Genomic DNA, 25,839 nt, shown 5'->3' with positions numbered 1-25,839 from the left:
AATCACGCATTTTTATGAGAGACATGAACGTCTTTCTCTTTTCTGTGCATTCTAGAGATAAAAACATCTACAAAAGAGGCAGCTAATTAATGCACATAATGGAACATACCTATTCTGCCTTCTAGTATATGTCCCTGTCCAAAAACCTCCAGCAACATTTTATGGTCTTGTATACATGCTGTGATCATGTAGTAAAAGGTTCACATTCATGATAACATTTAATACTTGCAGTATTCTAACATATTTTGGTCATTTTAAGCATTACTGGAACTTCCTTCCTGGGCGCATTGTTTTCACGTAGCAACATAAAAATGAACGCTACACCAAGTGTTCCAAAATCTAAAATAAACACACGGCAGCAGTGGCAGCAGCTCCCACATATTGTTTTACCTTATGGTCTTCAACAAAAAGAGTTTTCCCTCTTTTTGTGATAGATTTCAAGCATAACTTTCACTTTGACACAAATCTAGCCATATATAGAGGTCAGGCAAAATGATGACACATTCGTAGGTTAAATAAAACGCAAATAAAATAAAGAAACAAAAAAGTGTTTTAAAAAAAAATACATATAGTGCCATTCTGTTTAATTATGTTTTAAAAATTAAATCAGTTCTGGCGCTGCGAGGTTGGCCTGTTGATTTTCATTTAACCCATAACAAGATGGTGCTTCGAGCTGGTACGGGATCATATCTACCGAGATTGAAGTGCAGACGGAACGCTGGTTGTGTTGCAGTTACAGATTTGTTTGTTTTGATAAACGTTTCCACAATGAAAGCGCGATGCTCACCAGTCCAATTCATGGCAGCAACTGAAAAAGAAACGAATAACAATGGCATTATAAAGAAACAAAGCAAAATGAATTATTTGTACTTTTCGAAAATAAAAGCACGTTTTTGTTTCTTTACTTTGTCTTTTATGTAACCTACAAATGTGTCAGATAATTTTGCCTGACCCTGCATTTAGCCAAAATATCTAAAGAACTATGCCACAAAATAAATCCATTCAATGTATATAAAAATACAGACCTGATCAAAATCTTGCCACATTACTAGATGATGCATTTTACACATTTGGATCTTAATGAGGTTTTAAGTAGAGCTACGATATGCAAAAGCAAGAAATTAAGTTGTTTTTCCACAAGACCATCGGCTATAAAAGCCAATAATTTGCTCAAAATTCAGCCATTCACATGAATCTAAAGCTAAAGCTAAGCCATTCTCTGCTCGAACGTGGTCGGGTCGTCAAGTTTCATAATCAAGGCCTCTCATAGCGCGCCATTGCTGCTGAGGTTGGATGCAGTAAGACAGTCTACATTTTTTGGAAGATCCTGAGCATTACAGAACAAAAAACACCTGCTCTGAGCCGAAGGATACGATTGGCTGTTCGTCAATGATGGTCCTTACTGGTGCTGACAGCAGTGCAATAACTATCAGACCTTATATGCAAGATAAAATGCTTTTGTGAATATGCTTGAATAGTGTTCCTCCTCTACAAATCACACAGCCACAAATTCCACTCAAATACATGGAATCTTTCTTGGAAGAGGGTGTTAATTGATGGCAGGTTTTTGAATGTTTCTTTTATTGCAGTTTTCCCAGCTTATGAAATGCAGAACTTGAGAGAGCGCTGCTCTGCTTCTGACATATTGATTTTTTTTTTTTTTTTGCCCATTTCGTAGCTTACAAAAAAAATCTTCATTTATTTACTTTTCTTATCCTTGTGGATTTATCCCAAGTGTGTTCATTCAGTCAGTATTGGTTTTTGTTTTTTATCATCCTGATGAAAAATAGATATCTTTTGTCATCACTCATCCCCCATGTGATCCATCTGGTCATGTTTGTAGTGTATTTCATTGTCTTCTCCCAACTTAATAAAATGACTGTCAAAGCTGTTTCCCTCTATCATCTCCTACTTTCTTTGTTGCTCTTTTCATGACCCCCTCCCTCCCTTCTGTTTTTGGAGGCTCAATAAGGTTGGCGATCCTGTGGCTGCTGGATAGGTGATTAATGACGCCGCTGTCGACTTCATGGCTCACCACTAATGCAGATCTAAACGGACTGCATCTCCATCTATCATCTAATTTGCCATGTTTAGTCACAGCTCCACCAGGCCTTAGGCAAATTGATTCTCTTTCATACTGTGCGTGGCTACCACTGTTGGTTATCCTCCTGAGTTGAGAAGCAGGTGTACAAATGCACGTGCGCGCATAGAAAACTTAAAGTAGTTGCTAAAGTAGTTGAGTGTATGAAGTGCCCAAATGTTTGCAATTGAATGTCGTCTCTCCTGTTTTCACTTTATAGAGTTTCCTGAATGCGGTCTTTGAAAGGCTAAAGCAGTTCTTGGAATGTCGTGAGTACTCTAATATACTACTTCTCCCATCCAGTTACTTAAAGACGTATCATTTCATCATCATCCAGTTCTTAAAACATAGAGTTGAATCGCTCTCTCTCTGAACTTTCTGATCTCCTGTTTCCACGTCTTCAACATGATACAAGGAGACAAATAGCTTGTCTTCCCCTCATTTAACCTGTGTTTTTCTCCTTTAAACTGCAAAGTAGTCAAGACTGGAGGCTGTCAACCAAGTAGCGTATGCCATGAAGCACAATATTACTGTGGAACTGATTCAGGGTTTCTATGAAAGTATGCGAAAATATTTGTTTCCGATACTGTTACCAATGTAACCATTCATTCATTTTCAACCGCTTATCCTCACGAGGGTCGCGGGGGGTGCTGGAGCCTATCCTAGCTGTCTTCGGGCGAGAGGCGGGGTACACCCTGGACTGGTGGCCAGCCAATCACAGGGCACATATAGACAAACAACCATTCACACTCACATTCATACCTATGGACAATTTGGAGTCGCCAATTAACCTAGCATGTTTTTGGAATGTGGGAGGAAACCCACGCATGCACGGGGAGAACATGCAAACTCCACACAGAGATGGCCGATGTAACCAAATAACTAAAAAATAAAGAACTGGATGCATCTCTCCTTGCAAGGGAAACGAATATTGTGGGTGACGTAAAACATTTGGGGAGGTTGACAATTTCAATGGCCAAACCCTCTGCTCTCTCATCCTCTTCTAACTCTTTGAATCATCTACATTACGTAGCTATAATCTCCTGGAAATAACATGCTGACATGCAGTGGCATGCATATTCAGAATTTTATTTACATGATACTGGGGCTGCATCTAATGATGACTCTCTTAGTCGGTTAATTTGAAGCTTGTTGTTTCGATGACTGGAGTAATTGGTTTGGCCCAAGGTGGACCAAATCAATTTGAACGAAAAACAGTTAGTAGTTTGGTCCGCAACATGCCAGAAAAGAGGCAATCATGCACATCACTGTTTTCCAAAGTGAAAACTGATGTGTGTGAATATCTTGTTTTGCCTAAGTGTCTTTTCATGGATGACTAAGCAAAAATAAATCACTGCTTACTTTAACTAAAAGACTAATTGAATACCAGTTGTCGATGGATAATTGAGAACTCGATTATTTGTTGTGTGAAGGACATTGAGTTTGGAGTTTTGTAGACCAATCTTATAACTACTACTAAACCTCGGATATATCGGACTCGGATATATCGGAAATTCGCTCACAACGGACAGATAAAAAAGAACCAATTTTTCTGTAGTGCATTTCCAATAAAAATTCATTGCATATATCGGATTTTTTATAACGGATTTCACATATTTCGGACAAAATCTCCAGTCCCGTTCCAATGCATTTCCATTAAATTTCCCTCGCATATATCGGATGGCCGCATCGTGGCGCTCCGATTCGCCGAATCGTGACAGGCCGCTATACGACGTCATTTGCAGCGTTGCCTGCGCGTCCAGGTACATTGGAAACATAGTCAAGGAAGTGCCTTTTTATAACGGATAAAATCCAATTTACGCATATACCGGATATAAATCCGATATATGCGTAAAATGGACATTTTCCGGTATACGCATATAACGGATTTCGCTTATATCGGACAAAACCAGTGGGAACAATTGAATCCGATATATCCGAGGTTTACTGTATATTATATGTAAATTAACTCAAATTAATGCTATAGTATAAAAATGCTACCTACCAAAAGAAAGATTGTTTCAGGAAAGTTAAGTTTCAGGAAAATATCAGTTACCGACTAGAAAAGGGGGAAAAACAGCTCTTTGTGGAGCAAGATACAAGATATCCCTCAGAAATCTCCCTTCCAATATTTGCACAAGTGGCGGCCATTGGGGCAAAGCAAGGTTCCAGATTGTTGGGATTGTAGCTACGAGAACATGCCATCACCTCACAGCTGAGCCTTTCTGCCATATATCTATCAAAACATTGTTGAAAAAAACCAAACCCTTGAAACATCAAAAAGTCCTTTGGTCAGTAAATTGTGTGCCTGCTTGATGATCAATAACATAGCATGCAGGGTTTTAATTCAAACAGCGACCCCAAAAAAAAAATTCACCGGTGACCCATTTTGGGTCCTGACTAAGACTAGAAATACAGCGGAACCTTGGTTAGCATCATCGATTTATTCCAGATGATCTGCTTGACGTGTGAGTTTTGCAAATACAAGTCGAAAAACCAAGGGCGACCTCAAGCTTTTTTCTGAATGGCTCATCAACTGCAAGAACGAACGAAGACTGGTAGAAAGTATTCCCCCGCCTGAGTTAGACAAGTACGTGTCTATGTTTATTTTATCAATCAGAAAAGAAAATGGGGATGAATACGAGCCTGATTATTGTTGAAATATTTTTGCAATTATTGTGTTTACACTGTTTAGATATAATACATGTAATAAACTGAAAATTTTCTGGAAACAAAATGGTCTTTTGATTAAATAGTACGTGATAATAAGCTCATGATTAAATAGTATGTGATAATAAGATCATCACATGGTTTGTCTGGTATCAGGCCAAACCATGTGATAACCTATAAATACGAGTAGAAAAGTGACAGTAGAGGTGTTATTTCATGTCTACCGGGTCATGCCTAATTTGATTAATATTGGATCCTGTTTTTCACAAATTCACTGACTCCCTGTGTGGTGTGGAACCAATTCATTGCAATAAACGAGGGATGACTATACACACACTAAATAGTATCTGTAATGATTGTAGCTATTGTTAAGAAACGCTGTCTGTTTTGTGTGTTTCAGGTCGACAAATTGGTCGAGATAGCACTTGTCGAGAAAAGCTGGAGAAGACGATTATACTCTACACTAAAGTGGTGAGTGAATTTGTGTTGTTCATATAAATGACAAACTCATCTAAAATGTCCTCCTCCTCCATTGTGTTCTCCACTTCTGTCTGTTAGTTACTAGATTTCTTGGACTACCATCCCTGCGCGTTTATACCTCTGATCCAGCGCTCGCTGGAGTTCGCCGTGAGCTATGTGTTCACGCCAGCCGGGGAAGACGTCACCTTCGAGCGCTTCATTGTCCAGTGCATGAACCTCATCAAGATGATTGTGAAGAATGATGCCTACAAACCTGCCAAGAACATTGAAGGTAGCCTATGACTAGGCTATGACACCAGCTCCTCACTTTAGCTCGTCTGTGTTGAAATAGTCACGTATAGTCCGTCATACTCGTTTCATCCTTCCAAAGGCTCGAAAATGCTCCTTGACGTTTAACGAACTCAGACTAAGTTTAGCCCGACTTAGAGTTTTGCTTTTGTATTCACACCTCCAGACACGGCATTATTGCGGAGAGCAAGGTTATGTTGCTAACGGGAATGTGGAGCCTCGACTGAACAGCTCTGGCATTGGCAGCCGCCTGACTTATTTATTTGACCCACACTGTCAGTCATACAGACAGACAGAAGGGCTCTTGTGAAACCGCGAGCACAACAGGGCTCAAAGCACCGTAGCAATAATGAAAGAGAAATAGGGCATGACTTAGTCCAGCATCGACTGACTGAACATATCTGGATATACATTTTTTTCTGCACCGTTGCAATCCATGTAACGGAGCAGGAACAAAAGCACACAATGTGTATTGGATTTCACTTGTTTTTAACAGATTCCTTGTCTTGTCATCATAGACAGCAAACCCGAGAGTCTTGAGGCTCACAAGATCAAGACCGCTTTCTTCACACACCCCACGCTCACAGAGATAGGACGCCGGCTCGTCTCGCATTATTTCCTCCTCACAGAAGAGGAGCTGGCAATGTGGGAAGAGGATCCCGAGAGTTTTGGTAAATCCACAAATTGAATCCAGGCTGCTCAGAGCTCCACTTGAGATTGACAGACTTCAACCAGCTGCAAGAGTTAACTAATTCTAATCCCGACTTTCTCTGCACTGCACCATAGTTTGTCATTGTATTTTTTTTGCAATGTGACAAAAACCAGACAGGATATAATTATGCCCACAAACTCATTTGCTGCCTTTTATAGTATCCAAATGAGGTAGCATCAGCAGTTAAGAGTCACTGGAGTTGTGGTTATTTAATAAAGGACTGGAATTTCTTGGCAAAGCAGAAACTTTACAAATTTGTCATCAACTACCATTTGACTCCCACTGTACTCTCCCCTTTCTAGCTGTTGAGGAGACCGGAGGCGATTCTTGGAAATACAGTTTACGGGTAAGTAAAGTAAATCTTCCCAACTTGCAGAGTCTGTAGCAATCAACATGAACTAAAAGCCACCATCTTTCTTCCAGAACATGTAGTTTCTTGTACTGTACTCTAATTTATCATCCGTGTCTTGGCATTATTAACCCCACTCCCTGATCGTATTAACTCTCTGGAAAAGGTTTTCCTGTCGCAAAATAGCACATGCTCCCACTCACATCATAGTAAATGCAACCTTTCCCTGTGTTATATTATCATAGCAGCGGCGCTGCCCTGTGGAATAGGTTGCGTTGCAGAATATAAAAAAAAAAGAAAAGAAGAAAAGGTCGTCTTTTGCGTGTCGTAAAGTTTTTAACAGATAAAAGACTCAAAAATTATTAAAGTCGATGCATATGTTCCGCTTTAAAACTGTAAAGTCTATGTGAACCCATGCATTAAGTTTCGGTGGAACTAGTAGGACACTAATTGCCACAGGAGTTGTTTTTTTTTTTTTAGATTCACATATTTATTCCAGGGATGCTCCGATCAGGGTTTTATGCTGCAGATTCCAATATGATCATCCATGAGTCAGATCGGCTGATACTGATCACATGGCTATATTATGGTCATTTGTCATTATTTAAAGCCATCAGGTCTGAATTGAAGTTATTGTAAGAAACTACTCAAAATCACCTGGCGGCATAGGAGACCCCTGCTTATGTTCATTAAACAACCACTAGTGTTGATTTGAGCGGCCATATTGGACCAAGTGTGTCCCTTGTCTTGTCAATATGGGTGCTGGCAGCTCTGCACACTGAGCGTTGTGTGTGATCGACTTTAAAAGGCATATGGCAATCACAGTCATTCATTTTCTTCCGCTTATCCTCACGAGGGTCACGGAGGGTGCTGGAGCCTATCCAAGCTGTCTTCGGGCGAGAGGCGGGGCAAACCCTGGACTGGTGGCCAGCCAATCACCGGGCACATATAGACAAACAACCATTCACACTCACATTCATACATATGGACAATTTGGAGTCGCCAATTAACCTAGAATGTTTTTGGAATGTGGGAGGAAACATGTTTTCTTTGTTAATTGGTGGCTGATCGATCGCGGCATCTTTAAAAACGAGTTTCCATCGCTCACTTGAGTTGCTTTCCGCAAAATTTCCCCTTTGGGATCCAATCTACGTACAGTACTTACCTGCCACTTGAACGCCATCCGAAGGGACGCAGTTCTGCTTCTTACTGTCTATGGCGTGCACATCATCCACTGACCTTTGTTGCAGCATGCTATATGATGAGGGGAATCGCTCAGGATGTGGCACGGATGGCATGTCACCACCCGACGAGTTCTTCCCGTGAATTGCAGTGGCTGATTATAAATGACCTTTACCTGTCAGTATCGTTACCTACTGTATGTCATCTTTAGGCTACCGGACGGAGTAAGATTGACAAAAATCGGCACGTCACACATGGTTCACTTCATGTTAAGAGCATATTTCTTATTGATTTTTGCACCTAAAACTGATGGGTTAAATATCACGTCTGGTATCCTGTTGTATTCTCATAGTGAATTTTTAATTGAAGAGAGAGACTGGTGTATTATTATTTTAGTAAACTTAAAGTACATTTGATCCCCACATTAAGATTAGTGGCGTACCTTCAACTCGTATGCCCAACAGAACCTCAGGAGATGAGACCTAACTTTGAACACATCATATATCACATATCACATCACATATCACATTGTGATATTTTTCTAATGACCTGTTTTCTCTCTGTTTTTTCTTTAGCCCTGTACAGAAGTATTGTTCTTGGATATCTTCCATAACTACAGCCAGACCTTGACACCGGTCCTGCTGGATATGGTGCAGAATCTCCAGGGTTCGTTAATAACCACTTCAAGACTAATTGCTTGTTAAAACTCTTTATTATGTTTCCTTTTGGCAACGTTGGAGCACAGTTTTTCTCACAGAGTAACACGTGTTACCCTTTTCTGCCTTCTATGGAAAAGCAAGGTTAAGAGCAAGTTTCACACTGTTAATTAGCTATTATGCTAACACAAATTAGCGATGGGCTTTTGACTACATTTTATTGTTGAAGCACAAATAATTCTTGTCAATTTCATAATAACATAAGAAAAATAATCCCTCATTTATCACGGTAAATTGGAAGTCCACTTCCTTTTTTATAAAGGAAATGATTTTTGTAGTTACAGCATACACAATCTGTTTACGACCTTATAAATGGGCTTTTTAGGATTATTAGAGCCCTCAGGACATGAAATAACAGCCCTATAATCACTTTTACACACACACATAGTATTACCCAATATAGTAGACATAATAATAATAATATCACGTCTTCTGAATGCCTTATGTTGTTATTTCTGTTCCTTTAGCAAGTTTATACTTCAAAATGCTTAATTTAGGCAATTTGCTTTAAATGCATTCTTTGGTTTTTCTAATATGAGGTAGTATTCACCATGAAACAACAAATCAAATTAATAACCCTGATAGAGGGAGGGTGCAATGCTCGAACCGTGATGTAGCGAGGGACGGCTGTATGTTTTTTAAAGATCCGTACTTCAGGAATAATACAAAACAGAACAGCAGACGGAGAGCCAGTCGAGCATGACGCCCGGTTTCATTTCATATGCGCATTCCACATAAAACAAAACAAAGCACCCACAGCCCACTGGTTCTTGTAGAGAAATATGAGTCCCCGTGATTGGAGTCAACCTAGCAAATAAAAATAAGGAGGAAGCAATGCACAAATATTCATGTCCTGTCTTCACTTCACTTCGCGAGCCTTCATGTGTTCAATTTCCACACTGCTTCCTGCTTCCACACCACTGTCAAACTGAATAATGCTGCTTGGAAGAGTTGTCTGCATTTTTCAGGCTTCAAACTAGTAGAGACAGGAGTGACGGGGCTTCTGCTGGTTGCAGCTGATGATGCCAAGTTCCAAACCCTCTTTGGTGACATGTTCTCTCAAATGCGACTAGCGACAAATCGAGCTAATTATTAGAGAGACCTCTGGTATTTGGGGACTTGAAGTGAAAGCACTTTATTGATCTGCAGTTTGTGTTCCCACTGAGCAGCAGCATGTGGTCCTTTGACGGCCATCCTGTCCATAAACCGTCAGTGCAGCTCCACCCATCCATGAATCATGCATACGCAAGGTGTGATGCCACATGGGTGCATCTTGCCCTGTTTTACAGAACGGGATTTAAAACTTAAATGTTTCTTAATCTTCATTACATTACTGCTCATTACACTCAAGCCTCATTCGGACTCAGTCGACCTCTCAGTGTGTCAGAACACATGATGGAAGAACGATGTGTGATGAATTAAACAAGTAGTCCTAACCACAAGATAAGTGGTGGAGGCTGGATGTGAGTCCTGATGTAATTATTACGCGTTCTTGATTATTCTAGGCGCTGGCAGTAATGATTTTATTTTGATGTGATCACATTTCTTTGTACGTCTAAACATAATTAAGGTGTTTTTACTCACTTTTTTTGTCTCTCCTATTTTTACTACTTAAATTGTATGCAAATTGATATGCAAATTAGCCAATGATGTCATCGAGCAACTTCTAGCATAGCCAATAGCTACTTTTCTTATTGAGGAGTTGGCAACAGTGGTTACAGGCATTTGGTGCACTCCATTTTGCCTCAATTACCCCAATTTCCATTTAATAAAACACGCTCGTGTTTAAGCTGCACCCACTCAATTAGTGGTGTGAGCGCTGTATTTGACAACAGCCAATCATGAACTAGGGAAAACAACCGATGTGATGCTTTGCTGGAATTAAATGCATTGTGGGATGAAGTGAAAATGTTTTTAATTTTATTTTCAACTCGTATTGGTGCTTGCCTTGTACATTTCTTAGCTAGCTTTTGAGTGTAAAGTTGCTGTGTGATGATTTTTGGGTTCTTTGTAAGATGACACTGTGTTTCAGTGGGTGGACCAGCTCGGTGTGAGTTCACTTATAGCTTGTGATTAGGTTTAGCCAAAGGAAGAGCTACCGTTTCCTCGTTGACACGCCAGCGGAACAGTATTTAAACGATTAGTAGTAGTTAAGTACAAGAGGTGTTACGAGATTAGAACATAGCCATGAATTTGCCGCACTGCTCTATAAGCTGCAGGGTTCAAAGTTTAAGAAAAAAGTAGCGGCTTGTACACAGTAAATTACGGTAATCAACAATCAAAATAATTGCCAATTAATTGAATTGTTGCCCATTCCTAATTAGCATCCTTTTTTGTTATTGGATATGGCTAAATGCTCATGTATCCCTCAGTTTGCCTGCAATACAGACTGGAACTTGGAATTGTTATTTTCCCCTTCATGAGTCATAGCATTCCTGTCAACCTGTACATATTTCATGAAGCAGAAAAGCATGGACTGTAAGTTCTTTCATGTTGCCTTTAGCGGTCACGGTATATGTAACATGCAATCTATAGCTTTGTCAGCATCCTCCACTCCCCCGTGACATTGTACCATTAAAACCACTCCACTCTCCAGCGACATCCACACATACACAAATACCTCTGGCTTCCTCCTGCTCACGTTGCTGTTGTTGGTTTTTCTGCCTTAATTAACAGCATCATTGCACGAGCACTTGTTTTGAAAGGTTTGCTTCCGACCTTGCTTCCCAATGCTGCTTTCACTTACAAGGGACACGAGTGGAAATACCTTCCACCGGAGCAAGAGCGGCAGCAGATTAGATCATTCTATGGTTGAAAGGAGTCAGCTATTGAGGGCCCAGTGCACAACAAGGACTAATAGAAGTAGAAAGGAGACTGGTGAAAAAGGTGACGGAACATCGAAAAATCACATTGTTTCCATTGAATCTTCCAGCTGTTATATCTTTAACTACTAGCTTGTCCCTTTGCTTTGCTTTTCAGTTATTTTAACATAATAATGTGTTAAGTCCCCTTAAACGACACCACAGGGTAAAACTTTACTTGACCTCTGCTTTCATTTTGTGGGTAAAAGAACACAAAATTGGGCTGCACGGCGGTCGAGTGGTTAGCGGTATGAATGTGAGTGTGAATGGTTGTTTGTCTATATGTGCCCTGTGATTGGCTGGCCACCAGTCCCCGCCTCTTGCCCAAAGACAGCCGGGATAGGCCCCAGCACCCCCGCGACCCTCGTGAGGATAAGCGGTTGAAAATGAATAAATAATGCCTGCATTCATTCATTCGCGTGTGGAAAATTAATGTGTAAATGTGTAAAATTATCATAGGGTGATAATATGTTTATATGGTTTCCGAATTACAGGGTAACCATTACTCTGATGCGGCGCATGGTGAAAAGGAGTTTGACACCCCTGCACAAGACGACTTAATGTGATGATTGGGGAAAAAATACATTCACATTTTTTGTCATTTCTTTGACCAATAATAATTTTTGTGTTTTTTTTTTTTATTTATTAACAAAATGCACATTTTTTGAAATGCCCAAATACAAAAATTATCCTGCTACCACTAAAAGGCAGAATAAAAAAACAACACTGGATCACATAAATATAAACTTTTCCAAAGTATACTTCTGGTTACCAGAAGCCTCTTTGATTGCAATTATTGTGTTTACACCAAGCAAATGAATGGTAACGGAGGGGATAATAGGTTTGCATAATGATGTTTGCATTATCTGAATGCAGATCATCTATGAACACAACGTTTTCTCAGGAGTGAAACACTTGTTGTGTGTTTTGTTTTGACGCAGGCCCAACCAATGTGGAAAATCCCGTTCAGCTGCTAATGAAGGACGCAGGTAAGCTGAACCTTCTTTACATCTTCCAAGTGTTTATAAGCTCTTGTGGTTTATTTTCATTATGTTATTGTTGTGCCTGTTGTATAATGGGCTGTATTCAACTACAAAATCATAATTTCTTAATGAAGTTTTGATGTTTGAACGACAGTGTTGTGAGGAGCGACTGTCTTTAAAATGGTTAGAGTTAAATATGTTAAGTCTGTAATCTTTGGAATAGTTTGAAAGAAGGTGGTTCAACATAATATGCCTTAAGGAGCGTTTCTGACTTTCTTGACATTTCCATTTACCTCTCCTCAATTCTCACCTCTGGCGACTTTTCAGCGATAGCAATTCAAGTTGCTGCTTCAGCCCATTTGTCTTGTCTGTCTCTTTGTGCTCATGCATCTGTTAGTCAGGATGAGTGAGAGCAAATGTGACCGAGAGGCGTTGATCTGCTCAAACTGCATGTCCCTTTTGGATATATATACATTTTTTTGCCGAGAGGCACATGCACGCATGCCACATTCCTCCCGCCGTCACTTTGGAGGACATTATCTCGGCGTCGTGCACCCCACAGTAGCAGCAGCCCTGAAGTAATCTGCATCCTAAATGCTTCACTGACTGTATGATTTCAGCGTTTCTATAAGAGCACGGGCCATATGGCGGCATCAGTGGCTGGAATTGGTAATGGTCGCTTTTCATTAGAATATTAAAGGCACTGTTTGGATGGTGCTTTGAGGAGCATCATTGTACCAGGTCAGAGGCGTGCGGCAATGCCGGGGTCAGAATATTCAGAATATACTCTGGCTTAGGAAAAGTACCACTGAATGCCACTCCATTTGCCGAGTCTGTGCAACGACATGCACTCACTCATTAGGAATCCGTAACTGTTTGTATACTTCCTGTTAAAGCTGGGGTTTTCCCACCTTTTTGGCCAGGAACTGTCGGCTGCTCTGTGGGCGATGCCCCTCACAGTGCAGAATGTGATCCACATCAACTTATCTGACATATAATATATAAAGAATTCATACTGTAGATATTTCAAGACAAAACTGCATCTCAGCTTTAAAATATAGTTGAAAAAATTAGAAGTACCTTTTTTTCTTTCTTTCTTTCCCATTTTTCTAAAATTTTCAACTTTTATCTGATACTATTTTGCCTTTATTCTCATAATATTATGACTTTTTGCCTAACCCAATTTTCCAAAAATGACTTCTTCATTTTGTTTGGTTAGTTTCTCAAAATATTATTTAATTTTACTTTAATATTTCACCTCTGTGCCACTAAAAATGAAATGTTTTTTCATCATATTACAAGTTTATTCCCATAAAAATAACTTAGCATAATATTTTTTTCTCTCAATTATAATATTTTGACATATTTGTGGAAAACTATAACTTTTTGCAGAAATTACGTTATTGTATGTTTGTTTTTCATTGGTGTGTAGACGTATCATCTCCACTTAAAAGGCATTCAGCAAAACATTAAGGCAAGCCAAATTAGCTCTTCCCCTGACAAAACCAATAACTTGGAGTATGTTGGATTTTGTTAGCCTGGTTTTGATGTAACGACTTGTATGCTGCAAGAAATATAATGCTACCTCCCAGCAGAGTAGTTCTTAAACAATCAATCGTTGTGGATGTGTGAAAGTGTCCTTGAAGAAGATACTCAAATGTGAGGTGCCCCTGCTGCTGTGTCGTCAAATGAGAATGTTCCGGCTGGGGAGCGATAGAAGAGCGTATTTGTCTTTATACTCCTCTTATATTGAAGATGCATCGATTTTCTAAGATGCAGGCAGGAGTATCAAAGTAATGGAAAATGTTTTATTATGTTTTCTATAGTGTTAGTGAACATATTGTACGTCTTGTCCCCTCATTGAAGGCAAAATTGTGCCGGGCCAAATCATATGCAGTTGAAATATGAGAAAGTGACAGTAAGTGTATCTTGCCCATGCATGCTATTCCTCGGTTTGTCCATTAATGTTGTCTCTACGGCCTGTTCCACACTTTTTCCCCTTCCCCAGCTTTCTGTCTTATTGTCCCCGTTTTCGAATTCTGTGTCAGTTCCATGCTCCCGAAGCCTTGCCAGCAGTGTACTACAGCCAAATTGCCTTTTTTTTCCCCATGTTGATTTTGCTTGCCCTCTGCAGCTGAAGGGCAGCTCATCTGAATGCAAGTCTGTTTTGTTGCATCACAGAGCTTCATTTACAAAATCAGCGACTATTTAATGTACAGTTACTTTCCCGACTAGCGCACCTGAACATGAGCCACGGCCACTACATTTAATAGAAAAAATATGCAAAAAATATTTGTATATACGATATATGGCAGGTCTGTCTGTCTTTCACATCGCAACGTTGAATTTCAAATACAGAAAGCTGTAATGGTTATTTTTAGTTTTTTTTTTTTTTAAATAAAGAAGTGGAAGGTAATGGTGACATTTTACAACCATAATAAATAATGATCATAAATATAACCATCAAAATGGTGATATACAGTATAATAACAAAAATTTACACTTGACTCATTCAAGACTCCAAGTTCCTTACTCAATCTATACCATCGATTCCACATACTGGAATGCTGTGGTTTTTTAACGTTATTCTTGCATAAGTGTTTTAAGTTAAATTTACCCCTGAGATCATATTTCTTCTCACTTGTAGAGTAGTGTCATATGACATTTTTTGTTTTATTCATTATTTTAGCTGTGAAAATAAACTATATCAGTGAGTTTTAATAATTGTGATTTTAGAAATAAAAAATGTGTACGTTCTCTATACGCTGCATTATAGATCTTCTTTGCAGTACATTTAACGAGTGTAGAGATTGCTTTTATAGTTATTACCCCATATCTCCACACAATAAATGAGATATGGTCACAAACCAGAGCAATATTGTGTTGTGATTTTGACTGAGAATGAATTTTGCGAACTAATATTTTTAATATGAGATTTCAAGCTCATTTTCATTGTTGTATCATCTGCAAAGAATACCAACTTCAAGTCTTTTTTAACTAATATATCATTTAGTTTTGGTCCCAGTATTGACCCCTTGCAGTACTCCATACGTTATATTTAACTTGCCAATGTGTGTTCTCCTAGCTTTACATATTACATGAGTAGCTTTTGACCCAGTTCAAAACCAATCATCTGAAACTGTACCTTTCTAATTTAGTTTTTAGACGTTATCATTGATTGTATATTACTGTTACACAGAAAGATTATTTAAACGTTTAATTGAACAACTTAAATTAACCACTCATGTCTTCTCCTTCAGTGTCTGAACCGAACAACCCTACAATTCCCTCAACACGCACTCTGCCAGTTTCCCTCCCTCTGTTGTTGTTGCTCCCAGCACCACACCCCCTCCCAAGGCACATCAGTCCTCGAGCCGGTGCCCCCCCTCCCCACCATGCAGCAGTCCAGCATACCAAAATCCATTTGCGACAATAGAATTCTGGACACCTTACCTGCTGCCGAGATCCACCGGAAGATCCAATCAAAAGCTGCTACATAGAGCACCTTCATCCTGAAAGCTTGCATGTCTTCAGGCGGTCTCCGCGGTGAGGGCATGTGCACAAAGTGCGAAAATGACTGCCCCCGATGCACACGAGATGCCGTGAGACCAGAACACAATCACAAATTAGCCGCACCACTGTGTAAGCCACAGGGTTCAAAGCGTGAGGAAAAAAAGTAGCAGCTCATATACCCAGGAAATTCCCATACCTGTTTTGTGGTCTGATTTGTGAAATCGATAACTTAGTTGTGATGAGTTTTTTTTTTTTGTCTGCAGTTTACAACGCGGTGGGACTGGCTGCCTTCGAGTTGTTTGACAATGTGGACTTTGACCAGTGGTTCAACAATCAGCTTCTTGGGGAGTTACAAGTCAGCCATCACAGGTGAAGTTTGACATGGTGGTTCATATATGTTTCCACAAAAATGATCTCCTGATGTCATATTGTGAGTCAGTCACATACACGTACACTAGGGTGAATCAAAAAACACAATTATTGAAATTTGATATGGCTGGGTACTAAAAGTGTTCCAATATATGTAGAAACAACACATACAAAATATTTTTCCAATACATGATTATTTAGGGGTGCCACCATACATCTGTTTTTGTGGAATAAAGTGGTGAACAGTTCAATGGTCGCCATGGAGATTTGTGGTCAGCAAAGACTGCAGAACTCTCAGGTGTTTTTGTTGGTATTTATACTCCTATTACATATTACAAATTTGTGGTTTTGTCTTTGTAATTTGAATGATTTGTAGTCATATTTATATGTATTTAGTGCTCATTGCCTCTACTGTAGCTAACATTAGCTAGCTACAGTTTGCTAATGACAGTTAGCTAATAGCTGAGCAAGCCTAACATCAACAAGAGTAATAGACAGTATTACTGATGCCTCATATTTATTGAGAGTAGTACTGTAGTCCTACATAATCTGATATACGCTTGTCCATTTAGTATTTTAGTCTTCATTCCGCCTGATATCCTCAGCCGACCAAGTGTTGTGTCACTGGCTGCAAGGTTGAAGATGTCACCAATGCAACAGGCTGCCTTCATTCGTGGCCTGGTCGTAGAGTCAGGCGGTGATTATACACATCTCTCTGCCTCCTATGCAACAGCTGACCGAGAATAGAATGGGCTATCAATGCTGCGTTCAAATTAAGTCCGGTCAATGTCTGTGCGAGGAATGTGGTGAATGACTGTGCCGAGCGTGGCGTAAAACTCGCATCCGACTTTATTGCAATGGCCAGGAAGGAGCAGCACCTGCAGAATGTGCTGCAGGCAGTTGAACATGACCACAGCCAACAGCCAAACCTTCGTCGCTGCAAACGATTAGGAGGGTTACTCCTGGGTGGCAGGTGGGATGACAAATCTGGGGTTAGATGCACTGGTGAGGTTCAGTTCAGATTCGAACTCTCCCTTGTGATGTTCCTCAGTGGAGAGGACTCTGGCACAATAGACTGAGCAATTAAGTTTGAAGTTTAGTTAATGTTCTTATCCCTGTGAGTTTCTAGTGAGTTTGCCAGTAGAGAGAGTTTGTTATTTAAATGTGATACTATTGCCCCTTGTGTTTACAATAAAATACAAATAAAATAAAAAACAAAGTGTTTAAACTTTATATGCATGATAAATATCCATCACTGCTACATGAAATTCAGGGTAAGGCCATGTGAACATGTCCCATTTACCGCCATTCATTTGTCCTATTGACAAAATGAATGGCGAATCTTGAAAGTTGAATTCTGAGGAATACCCAATCTGCCCAAAGAGAAAACAAATATATTTACTTTGATAACCCTATAGAAAATGATGCTGTATTCAATTTTATTGTCCTCAACATTTCCAGGTCAACTTTTTTAGATTAGACAATTAGACTAGAAATTGCACATTTTCCGAAATTTTACAAAAGTTTATGTGTGAGGTGGCACCCCTAAATCTCAATGGATTTCCTCATACAGTGAAGAAAATAAGTATTTGAACACCCTGCTATTTTGCTATTTCTCCCACTTAGAAATCATGGAGGGGTCTGAAATTTTCATCGTAGGTGCATGTCCACTGTGAGAGAGATAAACTAAAAAGAAAAATCCAGAAATCACAATGCATGATTTTTTTAACAATTTATTTGTGTGATACAGCTGCTAATAAGTATTTGAACACCTGAGAAAATGAATGTTAATATTTGGTACAGTAGCCTTTGTTTGCTATTACAGAGGTCAAACGTTTCCTGTAGTTTTTCACCAGGTTTGCACACTGCAGGAGGGATCTTGGCCCACTCCTCCACACAGATCTTCTCTAGATCAGTCAGGTTTCTGGGCTGTCGCTGAGAAACACGGAGTTTGAGCTCCCTCCAAAGATTTTCGATTGGGTTCAGGTCTGGAGACTGGCTGGGCCATGCTAGAACCTTGATATGCTTCTTACGGAGCCACTCCTTGGTTTTCCTGGCTGTGTGCTTCGGGTCGTTGTCGTGTTGGAAGACCCAGCCACGACCCATCTTCAATGCTCTGACAGAGGGAAGGAGGTTGTTCCCCAAAATCTCACAATACACGGCCCCAGTCATCCTCTCTTTAATGCAGTGCACTCGTCCTGTCCCATGTGCAGAAAAACACCCCCAAAGCATGATGCTACCACCCCCATGCTTCACAGTAGGGATGGTGTTCTTCGGATTGTACTCTTCATTCTTCTTCCTCCAAACACGCTTATTGGAATTATGACCAAAAAGTTCTATTTTGGTCTCATCTGACCATAAAACTTTCTCCCATGACTCCTCTGTATCATCCAAATGGTCATATGCAAACTTAAGACGGGCCTTGACATGTGCTGGTTTAAGCAGGGGAACCTTTCGTGCCATGCATGATTTCACATCATGACGTCTTAGTGTATTACCTACAGTAACCTTGGAAACGGTGGTCCCAGCTCTTTTCAGGTCATTGACCAAGTCCTGTCGTGTAGTTCTGGGCTGATTCCTCACCTTTCTTAGAATCATTGAGACCCCACGAGGTGATATCTTGCATGGGGCTCCACTCCGATTGAGATTGACCGTCATGTTTAGCTTCTTCCATTTTCTAATGATAGCTCCAACAGTGGACCTTTTTTCACCAAGCTGCTTGGTAATTGCTCCGTAGCCCTTTCCAGCCTTGTGGAGGTGTACAATTTTGTCTCTGGTGTCTTTGGACAGCTCTTTGGTCTTCGCCATGTTACAAGTTAAAGTCTTACTGATTGTATGGGGTGGACAGGTGTCTTTATGCAGCTAACGACCTCAAACAGGTGCATCTGATTCAGGATGATACATGGAGTGCAGGTGGACTTCTAATGGGCAGACTAACAGGTCTTTCAGGGTCAGAATTCTAGATGATACACAGGTGTTCAAATACTTATTTGCAGCTGTATCACACAAATAAATTGTTAAAAAATCATGCATTGTGATTTCTGGATTTTTCTTTTTAGTTTATCTCTCTCACAGTGGACATGCACCTACGATGAAAATTTCAGACCCCTCCATGATTTCTAAGTGGGAGAAATAGCAAAATAGCAGGGTGTTCAAATACTTATTTTCTTCACTGTAACTGCAAAAGACATTTTTATGTTCATTAGAAAAAAAGGAATGCCAGCCAAATTGATATTGTGAAATTAAAATTTCCCATTCAAATTTGATGCACCCTAACGTACACCATCCATCCATCCATCCATCCAAAGCAGCACGTCCCATTGGGGGGCATACTAGTCAATCACAGGGCGCCTTTCACCATGCATATGTTATCATTTCATCTAATGTTCTGCTATGTACTTGGCAAAGGGTGGTATTTGTTTTCACTTCAGTTTAAATTGGCGTTTGTTTAACTTATAATATATGCTCATTTGCAAACATCAGCAGTGGTCACGACATTGCACATCTAACAGTCCTCTCCGAGTAACACAAACTAATTTCCATTTGACCTCTGTCACGCTATTGATTTAAATGATCAATGCGGTGAATATACTGCGAAAAGCCTCATTAGATTCCAGCCGATACCTCGCAGACGTATCACAACAGCGGGCAGTGTCCACTCATTTGCTCTCAAACTAGTGACGCACATGTAGTACTGGCGAAGCCGCCTCATCAACCGTCTCATCATCTGCAGACTCAGACAGTGAGCCGGGAGATGAGTGCATTTAAAAAGTGATGAGAGAGTGCGAGCGAGAGGGAGAGAAAGCGAGAGTGAGTGGCTGGTATGAGTGATATGAAGAACAAAGAAGTGCCCTGCAGGCATAAATGCCAGGGCAATCAAAACACAGAGCCGGCAGCACTCAAAAGATCAGCCACGCTGGCAGCCAGGTGCACGTCAAGAAGCTAGTGTCTTGATGTCACAATGACACTGCAGCTCAATATTTTTCTCTTATTTTTATTTTGAGCCTGCATGACTCCAGGGAAGTTTTCTTTTCTGCTTTTTCAGTGGAGAGATGATCCACAGAACTCATTAATGAATTAATTAATTCATTTTCTACCGCTTATCCTCACGAGGGTTGCGGGCATGCTGGAGCCTATCCCAGCTGTCTTCGGGCAAGAGTTGGTGTACACCCTGGACTGGTGGCCAGCCAATCACAGGGCACATATAGACAAACAACCATTCACACTCGCATTCATACCTATGGACAATTTGGAGTCGCCAATTAACCTAGCATGTTTTTGGAATGTGGGAGGAAACCGGAGTCCACGGAGAAAACCCACACATGCAAACTCCACACACATAGATGGCCAAGGGTGGAATTGAACTCGGGTCTCCTACCTGTGAGGCCTGCATGCCAATCACTTTTCCCACCGTGCAGCCACCCACAGCTCATAATGGGTAAATGTACATTTACTGATGACTGGTTTTGAAAGCCCAAATATTAAGACTAGTTGCCCAGACTTTTACCCTCCTCCGAGAGGATACCAAGGCGCTCCCAGTCCGGTTGTGAGACACAAACCCTCCATCATGTCCGAAGTTTACCTCCAGGGCCTCCTCCTGGCTGAACATGCCTCAAGCACTTCACCAGGGAGGCGTCCAGGAGGCGTACGGGCTAGATGACAAAGCCAACTCAAATGGCTCCTCCTGATGTGAAGGAGCATCAGCTCTACTCTGACCTCCTTCTGGATGGTGAGTTCCTCACCGTATCTCTTAAGCCAAGGTCACAACCATTAAATTCTTTGGCCCTGTGCTCCCCAAACCGCTGTATTTTGTTTGTTTGTTAGTGGAGGATGTAGGTGTGTTGTGGCATTGAAGACGTACAAAATATCTGAACGTTACTTAGGCTTTAGGGTGAGTCCATCCGCCCTACGGAGGAACCTTATTTCGGCTTCTTGTATCCACAATCTCATAGTTGCACAGTTTAATTTTCACCGCTCATGACCATAGGTGAGTGAGGGAACATAGAGCGACCAGTAAATTGAACGCTCTGCCTTCCGGCTCAGCTCTCTTCACCACAACGGTCCGTTACAATGACCGCATTATTGCAGACCTCGAGACACTTGAACTCCACCACCTGGTTCTTGGGACATAGAACATCACACAATCTATTTACTTAGTCTGGAAAAAGTATGGAATATTGAAATGTCATATCCGCAGGAACCCTTTGTGTTTTAAGACTTGCAGGAGCGGCCTGTTTCTCTCTTTGTAACATTCCATTAAACACCCACATCCATAATAACTAACTCACTAGCGCTTTGTTTCAGTCAAATCAAGATGGAGTCTTATACGTAACACCTGCTGTTTTTTTCTGTTCTCGCGTGCTGAATCAAGACATGTTTTGCTAGGCACTACATGCTCCTTTTGAAGATACTTGTGCCATCCATGCATATGTAGATTCTTCATGAATATTAAAGCTAGGACTTCTTTTTTTGATCTTCTTCACCAGAGTATAGCCATGTCTCCTCTGTAGCAAACAGTGGCTTGTTTTATCTCTCTTGTGGTTGCATAGCTGTAAGGAATGCTTTGTAATGTACAGGGTGGCATCCATGTTTCCCAGTGGTATGCATTATTAAGAATATAAAATATGGTCTGACATATAGGGGAAAATGGGCTGGTGAGAATGCTAATATGTTCAGTCACTGTTCTGAGTTAAAACTCAAGAGAAGTACCTTCTGTTGAAGTTCTAAAGATGATGAAAAAGGAGCACTTTCTTTATAAAAGTTGTAGACCAGACTCTAATATACAGTACTTTAAATGGACTATGATATTGTCATGATTATGGTGTCGGCTGTAGTTGACGGAACTATGTGTATCAATGTGCTGAGGAAAGACGTTTTGGTAGTGATTTAAATCATCAAAATGGGGCAAGATACTGCAATTATTACATGTTCTCATCAGTGTACGTGTTAATGCATGATCACAGCATGTGTGTCCCAATGACGGGCATTGTTAGCTAGCTCATATTAACTAGTTTTTAATCCATAGAAAAGGGAAAGAAATATGTGTTCATGTTCCACATAAGGATTGTAAATGATGGGCAAAATTTAGAAAAAAAAGTGCAGTTTGCCTTTAAAATTAATTTAAGGCACACAGATGTGTAGAATTTTTTAAAATATCATAAAATACGGTATTGAATGGTCAAGGAAACTAGTTTTTTTTGTTTTTGTTTTTTAGTATGCTGGAACAAATTTATTTCCAGAATTGTTTTTATTTATTTAAATGCAAGGTCAACGATTTGTCTCCCCTACTGTAGAATGAAACTGACATTATTCATTATGGTGTTAAAAAAGTATTTAAAAGGTCTTACAATTCAAAACCTGGAGAGACCCTGTAACGAAAAATTAGACTGTCTCTCTGCTGGCTTTTGTCAGGAATCTCAATCAAAGCTGGATTTTTGTCTATACAAGGTGTACCTGTTTTTAAAATGTACTTTGCATTTTCTTTGATTGTCCCTTATTTTATGCAGAACACACATTCATGCCCATTTAGTTTAAATCCTAGAGCTTTCAGAGATCACACTACTCTCTACTTACTGTTTTTCCCTTTGAGTTTATCTTCAGGCACATGATGAGGATCGGAAATATTTCTGCCTTGTGAAGTACGATTTATTTTATTAATAAAAGTGATGAATTTGGCATACATGGCTGGGCAGCCTGCAAAGCCCATGACCCAGCATTATGCCTGTCCAAAAAAAAAAACATTTGAGGAAAGAGGGGAAGAACTCCAGCAACATCTGCTGTGGGTCTTGTGGAACCTGTGGGCCACCGTGCCCCTAGCAGATGTCTACTTGGACCAGCAGTGGCACAATAATGGGGCCAAATGCACCGTGCCCAGGTGCACAGTGTGGCTTTTGGACTGTCTGTATTGACGAGATGGTCAAAGATCTGATGTCCTTGGCCTGGTCTTCAATTTATGTTGCCTGTCACAAAAAAGTACATGAATGCTTGAGCCTTTGTGTTCCCCAAACCGTGGGGTAACGCGGCTGGCTATGTTCTCTATAGTCAAACTCAGCCAGCATTCCATACAGTGCTATGGGACACTGACATTTATACTTTGCCTGGTGTGGCTTGACCTTTACACTTTCTGATAAAGACGTGTCTTGCTGTCTCCCGGATGACCAATGAATACTTTAAAAACTGTTTTTTATTTATTTGCAGTCTATGTCTTTATATTATTTGTTTGCTTCATACTCTTGAGAACATTTGAGGTTTGGTGCTTTGAATAGCTTCATGAGGATAGGACAAGACCAGGTTCTAAGACCAGAGGAACTTTCACATGAAACATGGGAACTTTGATGCACTCTATTACACCCCCCTCCCTGATTAGTGACAAATAGGGCAGAGAAATAGTCTACTTAGGGATGTGCGATAATTATTATTATCCAATATCAGCATAAAAATGCAATATTGGTTGAGGTCGGTATCAGATTTTTTTCCCGATCATGAAAACCGACATTTAAAAAAATGTCGTGTTCATTCCAACACAGGAGATATAGCACATATCAGTATATGTATCAACTGATATCGGTATCTGAAATTGAGAGTTTGACAATATCGGTTTTCGTCAAAAAGCCAATATCGGACATCCCCACAACTATTGGAGGACTCCTGCTGTATACTGTGCAGAATTTAGGATTCAGGTTTTTATTAGATGCTTTGTTCTCAGCCTGCTTTAACTCGTAGATAGTCCTCAAGATCCTCAAGTAATCATCTTTTATTTGCCTGTGATGTTACTTAATGTGCTCAAGTGGAGCTGTTGTTTGCAACCTGATTAATTGTCGCGCTGTGGGACTATTCCCAAAGCCATTTTTCTCTGGCACTGACGTACCTGCTTGCTCATATTGGAAAAGAACACCATATGCTACAGCCACAATAGAAAAGGAAATGTTGTGCTAGACCCTCTCGGCTCTTGGGTTAGCTGTAAACCCTGCAGTAATTAGATGATGGTCTATTCCTGCTTGAGGTATTTGTTAAATGCCAGCCTTTGTGAGAGGATGAGGAATCAACTCCATTCAGGCATATTAGTGTCTATATTAAATATGTTTAGCTTTACATTTCAAAAAGACTACACAATGTTGTTTTTCCGGTATGTCCATACACACGGTCCTGACTCATGTCGTTGTGTAGAATCACCTGAGCCCAGTTTTTGTCCTTCATTTCTTGGCAATTTTGAGCGTTGGTTTCTCCTCGCTCCACTCATTTCTGTGGTGACTGCCCTTAGATTCAGTAGCTGTATTAGTAGATGGAAACACGTACGGATGCTGAGTGACATTTCATTTCATATTACACTCTTCTCAGCCACCATGGTTTCTGTTTTCATCCACACTGCCTTTTTTAGAATGTCGCTCGGTCCCTTTCTGGCATGCATACTTTCTCCATCCGTCCATTGTTAATGGTTTTTTGGATTCTGCAGAAGGCTCAAAGATGTCTACCGACATCCCAAATGAAGTTACACATCTCCTGTGATGTTTTGTGTGGATATAAAATACTGTAACTTTTGTCCTGACATCAAGGAAAAAGTGACTTTAAATGTTGATTTGACATGAGCGATGTGACATTAATGAATGTTTATCCATTTTCCGTGCCGCTTATCCTCATTAGGGTATTGCAGGGTTATGCTGGAGGCGGGGTACACATTCATACCTATGGCAGTTAACCTAACATGCATGTTTTTGAACTGTGGGAGGAAACCGGAGTACCCACAGAAAACCCACGCACGCACAGGTACAGCATGCAAACGCCACATAGAGAAGCCCAAGTGGATGTTCGAACCCAGATATTCCCGATCTCCTGACCGTGTGGCCAGCATGTGCCACCTTGCAGCCGGAAATGAATGTGCCTGTCAATATTCTCATTCATTCAAGTCATTGTATTGTCGGAGCTCTCGTCTCTGAAAATGGCTGGCAGTGAATGAGTTGGTTCATCACACAGTAAATGAAAATGAACTAAATAATGTGTCTGTTTTCCTCCTGATTTCAGCACCTTAGAGTGTTTGTTCCATAGAATTATGGCCTCAATGTAGTTAGCTCTTTTAATAGTGGATGGAGGCTGGGCTGCTTGCATACACACAGAGTGCAGAAGAGTGTAACTTAGTAGAAATTAAATTAGTAGACATTTTTTTTTCTTTAAGTCAACGTAATGTTAAAATGGCGTCTTGTCTCTTCCTTATAGACCCAGTCTTGTATATCATCTCGTCTTGTGCAATCTATGAAATGTTATTTTGCTCTACAGGTACAAACTGATTCGACGGAGAGTCATATGGCTAATAGGTCAATGGATCTCTGTTAAATTCAAATCGGACCTTCGCCCTTTACTCTACGAGGTCATCCTCACTCTCATGCAGGATCCCGACTTGGTGGTAAGTCAGCTTCTACTGCCATTCTTGTTTACGATCATTTTATCACAGTAATCCTCAAAAAAATCCCAAATCTTACCAAACAAAAGCCCTGTCGCGAGTGAGGGATTGTCTTTTAGAATGTCCCATGCTAATTCCATTTTGCTTCATCCGGTGCGTTCTTCAGCCCATGTGTTATCATGCAGTAACAATAACAGTCATCCTTCATTCAGATTCAATTCATTGCCTCACAAGCTGTGCTC

The 25,839-nt window shown here is 40.4% G+C and overlaps 1 protein-coding gene across 3 annotated transcripts in view; it reads left to right on the top strand.

Annotated features, from left to right (window-relative positions):
- The window catches only part of ipo11 (importin 11), a 98,998-nt gene that overhangs the window by 15,601 nt on the left and 57,558 nt on the right, over nt 1–25,839 (top strand). For all 3 annotated transcript variants that reach the window (XM_058069566.1, XM_058069567.1, XM_058069569.1), the window contains exons 8-16: nt 2,301–2,349; nt 5,151–5,221; nt 5,309–5,501; nt 6,037–6,189; nt 6,533–6,576; nt 8,337–8,427; nt 12,280–12,327; nt 16,098–16,203; nt 25,474–25,600. In XM_058069566.1, coding sequence (XP_057925549.1) covers nt 2,301–2,349; nt 5,151–5,221; nt 5,309–5,501; nt 6,037–6,189; nt 6,533–6,576; nt 8,337–8,427; nt 12,280–12,327; nt 16,098–16,203; nt 25,474–25,600 — 882 coding nt within the window. The remainder of the gene's footprint in view (nt 1–2,300; nt 2,350–5,150; nt 5,222–5,308; nt 5,502–6,036; nt 6,190–6,532; nt 6,577–8,336; nt 8,428–12,279; nt 12,328–16,097; nt 16,204–25,473; nt 25,601–25,839) is intronic.

This window comes from Doryrhamphus excisus, chromosome 4 (assembly GCF_030265055.1).
Source record: "Doryrhamphus excisus isolate RoL2022-K1 chromosome 4, RoL_Dexc_1.0, whole genome shotgun sequence".
Taxonomy (NCBI): Eukaryota; Metazoa; Chordata; class Actinopteri; order Syngnathiformes; family Syngnathidae; genus Doryrhamphus; species Doryrhamphus excisus.
The sequence above is the reverse complement of the archived record's forward strand: the minus strand, read 5'-3'. Positions and strand labels throughout refer to the sequence as shown.